The sequence below is a fragment of the Eucalyptus grandis genome, chromosome 10 (genome assembly GCF_016545825.1).
Source record: "Eucalyptus grandis isolate ANBG69807.140 chromosome 10, ASM1654582v1, whole genome shotgun sequence".
Lineage (NCBI taxonomy): Eukaryota > Viridiplantae > Streptophyta > Magnoliopsida > Myrtales > Myrtaceae > Eucalyptus > Eucalyptus grandis.
In genome coordinates, this window is record NC_052621.1 from 18,656,161 (window position 1) to 18,663,232 (window position 7,072).

General features: G+C 36.8%; 1 protein-coding gene across 1 annotated transcript; it reads right to left on the reverse strand.

The window, feature by feature from the left end:
• Nucleotides 1-5,256: 5,256 nt before the first annotated feature.
• LOC104422127 lies at nt 5,257-6,091 on the reverse strand. Its single transcript, XM_010034357.3, has 2 exons — nt 5,790-6,091; nt 5,257-5,574 (listed from the first exon to the last, which is right to left on the reverse strand). The coding sequence occupies exons 1-2, from the start codon at nt 5,893-5,895 to the stop codon at nt 5,273-5,275; spliced, it is 408 nt and encodes a 135-aa protein (XP_010032659.2). The 5' UTR covers nt 5,896-6,091; the 3' UTR covers nt 5,257-5,272.
• Nucleotides 6,092-7,072: the final 981 nt, after the last annotated feature.

Here is a 7,072-nt window from a genome sequence, read left to right on the forward strand (position 1 = left end):
AATATTTGTTTATGGGAAAAATTTTCTATTTTTTTGTTCCCGAAAGTAGATATGGAACAGAATTGAGAAGTCAAAAAAAGTTGATTCTTTGTTCCTGGGAACAATTCTAGATACAAGCTACTATTTTCTTTTCTTTTTTCTTGTTCTTCTCCCCTCTTCCTTCTTCTTCATCTGCTGCCACTGCTGCTGTTGCTACTGTAGTCCACCGCCGCCCGCTGCCACCAATCGCTAGAGGCTCACTAGGCCAAGGCGAGATCCAGCAAGCTTGTTGGAGGCGAGCCCAACCACCAGCGAGGCTTAGCCCCACTAGATCTGGCGAGGCCGAGCCTCACTGGTGGCTAGGCAAGGCTCGCCTGGGCCTCCTCACCCATCAACAAGGCTGGCCCAACCTCGGCGAGGCTTGGCCAAGCCCCGATGAGGCTTGGCCGAGCCATGGCTAGGTGAGGCCAAGCCATGCCCAGCTACTAGGGAGACTTAGCCGATGTGGCACGACCTTGCCAAGGGCCGACGACGCTCCAGTAAGGTTGTCGGCCCTCGTTTGGCTAGTCACTAGTCATCCCAAGGTTGGCAACCGGTGACTTGAAGAAGAAGAAGAAGAAGAAGAAGAAGAAGAAGAAGAAGAAGAAGAAGAGAAAGCAAGGGGAAAAAAGAGAGAGAAAAAAGTAATAAAATTATTTAAAAATTAAAATAAAATGATTTGGAGTAGAAATTTTGAGCACATGATACCAAACGCAATTCTATTCCAAAATTGAAATTTTGGATAATTACCAAATGGCTTAAAATACTTAGAAATTGTTCCCATGAACAGAATAAAAAAGAATCATTTTTTATTATAAATTATTATTAGGAACAAAATCGTTATCAAACGCGCCTTAAGTTGCCTTAGTAGAGTGATGATTCAAGAACCCTCATGGATGTGTGCGCATAGGGAACTTTAGTCTATCTCCTGTCTTGCAAGAGCGGGGCCCATTCGGAAGAACACTTGAGCTTTGATTTTGAACCACTCCCCAATATCCTCCTTGTGTCACTAGTGATAATCTAACTCTTTTTTTCCTTTTATTTTACTTTGTTTTGCCTTAGGGTATTTAACTCAAGTAGCAAATTATTATCATTATCAATAATGTATGTTAGTGGGAGAATTGCTAAATAAGTCATAAACATATTTCAATTGTGACAATTTAATCATAATTTTTTTGGCTAATTTAATTATAAACCTTTTGTATTTGCACGAATTCAATTCATCCATCTAATTTTGGCCGGTTGGTACTGACATATACAACGATTGTTTGGCCAGGTTAGCCTCACTGGCCAATGGTGAGGATCGCCTTTGAAGGTGCAAGTTGGCAAAGGCCATCCTCACCATTGGCCGACCTCACCAGCCCTTTGTCCAAATTAGTGTTGGCTAGATGGCCGGTGTTGGCCGACATCCACATTAGCATCAACCGGCTAAACTTGACTGGATGGATTGAACTAGTACAAATATAAAATGTTTATAATTGAATTAGCAAAAATAGAATTTAGAACTAAATTAGTACAATTGTAAAATGTTTAGGACTTTTTTTTTTATAATTTTCCCACATGTTAGTGGACAACTTCATTGGGGCGGACGGGCCAAAAACTTGGGCCACTACAAACTATTGCAACGGTACTTTTGCAGTATTTCTGGCCTCAGCTGAAGCGTGATGTTGCAGAATGGTGCAACATCGTTTTTTTATTTCAAACAGCAAAGCGGCAGATGCAAAATGCAGGTTTGTTCATTCCTCTGCTGGTTCCGGAAGATATTTGGAAGGATGTATCTATGGATTTTGTGCTCGGTTTATCGCATAGTCAACTGGTTTCGATTCTGTTTTTGTGGTGTGGGACCAATTTTCCAACATGGCACATTTCATTCCATGTAAGAAAACATCCGATGGATTGCATTTTGCGAGGCTATTTTCCTCTGAAGCAGTGAGGTTGCACCGCGTTATGAGAACCATTACTGCCAACCCAGACACCAGGTTTCTTAGCTGTTTTTGGTTCGATCCTTAACCACAGCAACGCAACTCATCCCTAGACAGATGGTTAGACTGAAGTTGTTAATCGGATTCAGGGAAACTAAATATTTGTGTGGAGACGCTATTGAGCAGAGACTAGAAGCGGTCTAAGTATAAGGTTGCTGCAGATCATCATTGTTGGATGTAGATACCTGTTGAAGGTGACGATGCATTGATTTTCTAGGGGAAAGAGTGTTTCTGATGGGTTAGCATGGCAAGCTGCGACCGAAGAAGTATGGAAACGTACAAGATCACGAAGAACATTAATGATGACGCCTATGCCGCTGATCTCCCAACTTTGATGAGTATCTCTTTCGTCACTGATGTCTATATTTTGATGATGAGCCATTGTACTTGAGATCCTCCAAATAACTCGAGGATGAGTTTTTCCCAAATGAAGGGGGTTGACATGAATGTGATTACTGATGATTTTCTAGAGCATTCAAACAGATACAAATCTAACAAAGGAGCCTAAGACAAAAATATCCATAGCTCACAGAGAAACCACCATTACTTTTAATTGACGAAGAGCTACGCAGCACATAATATCAGTTCAGAAAGCATGTAATAATATACTGCAGCCAAATTGGGTTGCGCAGTTGTAGTCGTTTCAAACCTCATAGTCCATTGTATAGGTGTTTTATGAGGCCTTTTCCTATTTCCATGCCGCTTTTCTCCAAAACTTTAGGGTTTTGTCTGCTTTTCCTAATTCTTTACAACTTAGGGTTATTTTCGAATTTTCCAGTGTCAATAGCGATTAAGAGGGTATCTATTTGGTCTTTTCTATATATCAGATAGATTTCATCCTATTTTATAGAATACAGGAAAAAGAGATTTCTTTCTGTAGTTAGGAGCATGAGCCTGTGCGCCTGAGTGTCTGTTTTTGGATTGGTGAATCCGTGTTTCTAGTTATTTTTTATTTGCTTATCTTACTTTATTTTAGGTGTTTTTAGTTTTGGGATATTACGTCTTTCAATTTTTAGTAGTTATCATTTAGAATTTAAGATTTAGCAGGACAGATTTTCTTATTATTTTATCTATTTCCTATTTTAGATTTAAAATTTGATTTTTTTATATATATGCATAGATACTACTTACTTGTGATTTAGCTTATTCTCTGATGAATTAATGAAAAATTCGGAGATTTTCTATCACACATTGTGCATGTGCGCCTTCTTCATGTCACAAATGTTTACTTTGTGTTTGCAAATTGTCATTTGAGTATCACCCCTTTTTGCTGCATCAATAATCATTTGGTCATTAGAAACCTATTTACGAGGTCATCACAGCTCAAATTATTAAATGTTTCATCGGTAAATAAAATACTGATCAATGACAAGCTCTCTTTAAGCAGGGGAAATCGTCCAAAAAATCTTTCACCTATTAGACTAATGACTCTTGCTTGGTCTGCAGGAGGGCTTCAGGGCCCTCGTTTGGGGTGGGCAAGGACCGCAACACCTTGCGTAGAGGCCCTCATGTAGCCTAGGTGATGGTCGCTGGGCGTCGCCTATGGACGGCAGCCTCACTCCCTAGAGTTTGCAAAAAGAAAAGGAAGGAAACAAAAGAAAAGAAAAAGAAAATAAAATAATAAATAGATAAATAATTCAAAAAAATCATATTATTAAAAGTTATATATATATATATATATATATATATATATATATATATATATATATATATATATATCGGTGCTAGTCATGCCACACAGGATGGTTAGCATCACTTTAGTAATTTCCAACCAAAATTAATTGAATGAACTCAATTAACAAAAAGTAAAATCGTTTAGGATTTAATTGATGAAATTGAAAGGTTTATGACTAAATTAGTAAAAATGCAATAAGTTTAAAATTTTTTGGATATTTTTTTCCTTTGAGTATTTTTTCCAATCTTATGGATTCGTAGGAAAGATTCTATGGTTAATCTCACATATCAAGTCACATTAATAGCATCTTAGAATTCGGACCACAGACGTGTCTTGTTTTCAAATATTCAATTTAAGACGTGGACGGATGGTCGAGGTTGTCGCCCACCTCCAACGTTCTTTTGTCTCATCGCTTTTCAGCTATTGTGATCAGTGCAAACATACGCGTGATCTTCTGTCGTGCGTAGCATAATCATCTCGTGATTATGTCTTTAAGAGAAGGGTACAAAGATTGTTGGCTCTCTCAAGAAAGATCTCATGGTGTTAATCGCCAAGTTTACGTAATAACTCAGAATATATATTATTGAATTTTAAAAACATGCATGTCAAATATGATTGGTAACACATACATTTTTAGGATGCAACTAGGTTGGTTAGGATCGATATGAATCGATAAAGGTTACAAATGGTTCTTTATTGATTTTACATAGAAAAGTAAATGACAAGAAATCTATAGATACAGATATTGAAGACAATTGTATCCAGCTATATAAATTGCAGGGAAGTAAATATATCGATAAATTTATAAAAGAACGTCGAGTTTTGTGATTAATTTGTGGGGCATACACTTGAGATTTGAAGTTATTTGAAAGAACATATAACTGATTGTATGAGCTAATGTAAATCTAATAAATTATGTTCCATAATGGTTGTTGATGACTTGGTTGATTGATAAACTGATTGTATGAGCTAATGTAAATCTAATACAAGGGCTGAATTTGAAAGAACATATAACTCCATAATCATATTTGTGGTTATTAGAAGTTATTTTGCAATCTCATATTATTAAACAACACTTATTTATAAGAAGTTATAACCACCCAACAATTATGTTCCAATATCAATTGATCATTGTTGCCTTTGAGTTTCAACACTTAGTAAAATCTATAATGGTTGTTGATGACTTGGTTGATTGATAAAAGGTTCTCATCAATGACTGATGTATAGTGTCAATGACTTTATCTGAGAGTTTTCGATTATTTTTAAGTTGTCGATTGTTTTGACCAAACTATTTATCAAATCAACACTTATCAATAACAAATGAAAATTGATCATTTTTTTATGTCAACAGTTAGTAACTGATTGTATGAGCTAATGTAAATCTAATACAGTTGTTATAAATGTCCTAAGAACAACTACATAGATATCAAGTTTAGCACAATTGAAACTGTGAACATTGGGAAATTGCTACAAATGATAAAGTCATGAATCCTTTGAGCTCAACCTACTCTTTTTTAGTCAAACTATACGGAACCACACGGGGAGAGAGGGAGAGGGAGGGAGGGAGGGAGGCAGGGAGAGAGGGAGAGGGAGAGATTTACAAGAAATGGTCATTAATTTGATTCAAATGAACGAATATGGAAGCTAAGCAAAGGAAGAATGCACAAGCAATGTTTGCTAGGCCAATATTTCTGCAAACTAAAAGTAGGAGTTCAAAGAACTCCGACGTCTCTGCATCTTTTCTCCGCTTGGATATGGCATAGCATCCCGACGTAGCGTGGTTCCACCCGAGCTCGCTTCTACAACACCTCTCCAATCTCTCCTTCGTCTTTGCTTCATCTATCCTCTTTCTCAAGACGCTCAAATTCGCATCGACTATATTACTTGATGATGATCTCCCTGGATCCATACCAAGACATCATCGCATATAATCATTTCCAGGACGCACACTTAACGTGCTCTTTTCAATATGACCCACAAGAAAGGAAAAAACTGAAACTTCTGCAGCGACCGAAGACTATACGATAAATATCATGGAAAGTCATTTGAATTCTTACTATAACGATACGTAGCAAAGAGAATGCTAAAGGGCCAAACGTGGGGTAAATGTTTACCTTCTTCTTCTCTGAAACTCTGAGCTCTAACAGGTGGACGCTGGGAGACACCGCGCTTGGGAAATGGGGCGACCAAGGCCCGAAAACAAGGAAGACAGACAGCCATTTGCTTTTGCACAGAAGAATACTTTGGCCTCCACACAGACTTACAGCTAAATGAAACTATCAAAAGCAGCCTTTAGAGCTGTTAGATTTGTCACGCGGTATATTAAATAACCTAGTTGGTTTCACTTTGATCGGGTCAAAGTAGAGCCTGTACATGCAGACAATGTGGAAGTTCTCAGGATGGCCCGACGTCCGAAGGCTATTTTTATTATAATTATATGTAAAGCCTTGTCGCTGGCGAATAGAAGAGGTCGTGCGCTAATAAAGATTGATAAGACGTCTAAGAAATGACGCGATTCTAGGTGTCTAGTGCAGAGTCAATTCAATAGCACAGAATAAGCACGTTGCCTTTGGGTTTACTTATTCGGACCAAGAAAGATCCCACCAACTTAGCCGCCAACCGTGATTTTCTTACGTTTGTATTTGAGTTTCGGAGGAAAAAAGAACGCGATGTTCTCTTTTGACCTAAAATAAAGTACGATGTCTTCAAGATCGTTGCAATATAATTAGTTTGATCTTAGAATAGCCGCCACATAAAGATATTTTTCTTGTAAGATTGATACGATGATCTCTGGGTATTTTTCAATGAGGCACACTAAAAGGGAAAATTGTCCATGAATTCCTTAACTTTGTATGATGACCAATTCAATCTTAAACTTTTTAATTTTGTCAAATTAACTATAAATCTTTTAACAATTTGTTAATGCAATCCTCCCACTTATTTTAGCTAGAAATTGTTGAGTCAGCAATCATGCCATATAGTATAGCAAGCATTTTTTTGTCAAAATTGATCGAAATAATTATATTTGCAAATCGTAAAAAAGTTTAGAATTGAATTATAACAAATTAAAATGTTTAAAATTGAACTAGTCGCCGTACAATAGGTTTTAGACTTTATGGACAATAATCTCAAGAAATGATGTTATAAGGGGAAATTACATTTTTATCTCTTGAATTGTAAATGATAATTTATATTTTAGTTGATTCTTGGCATATTTGTGTCGAATTATCATTCCTAGAAAGAAGACCACCAATCTTTTTAAAAATATTAAGGCTACGTTTGGTAGTCAAGATAAAACTAAGAATAGGATTTAAGATTGAATGTCCTATCTTATATCCTATCATGTTTGTATCTATTTATCATATCCTATATTTGATGCTTATTCAAGATAGGATAA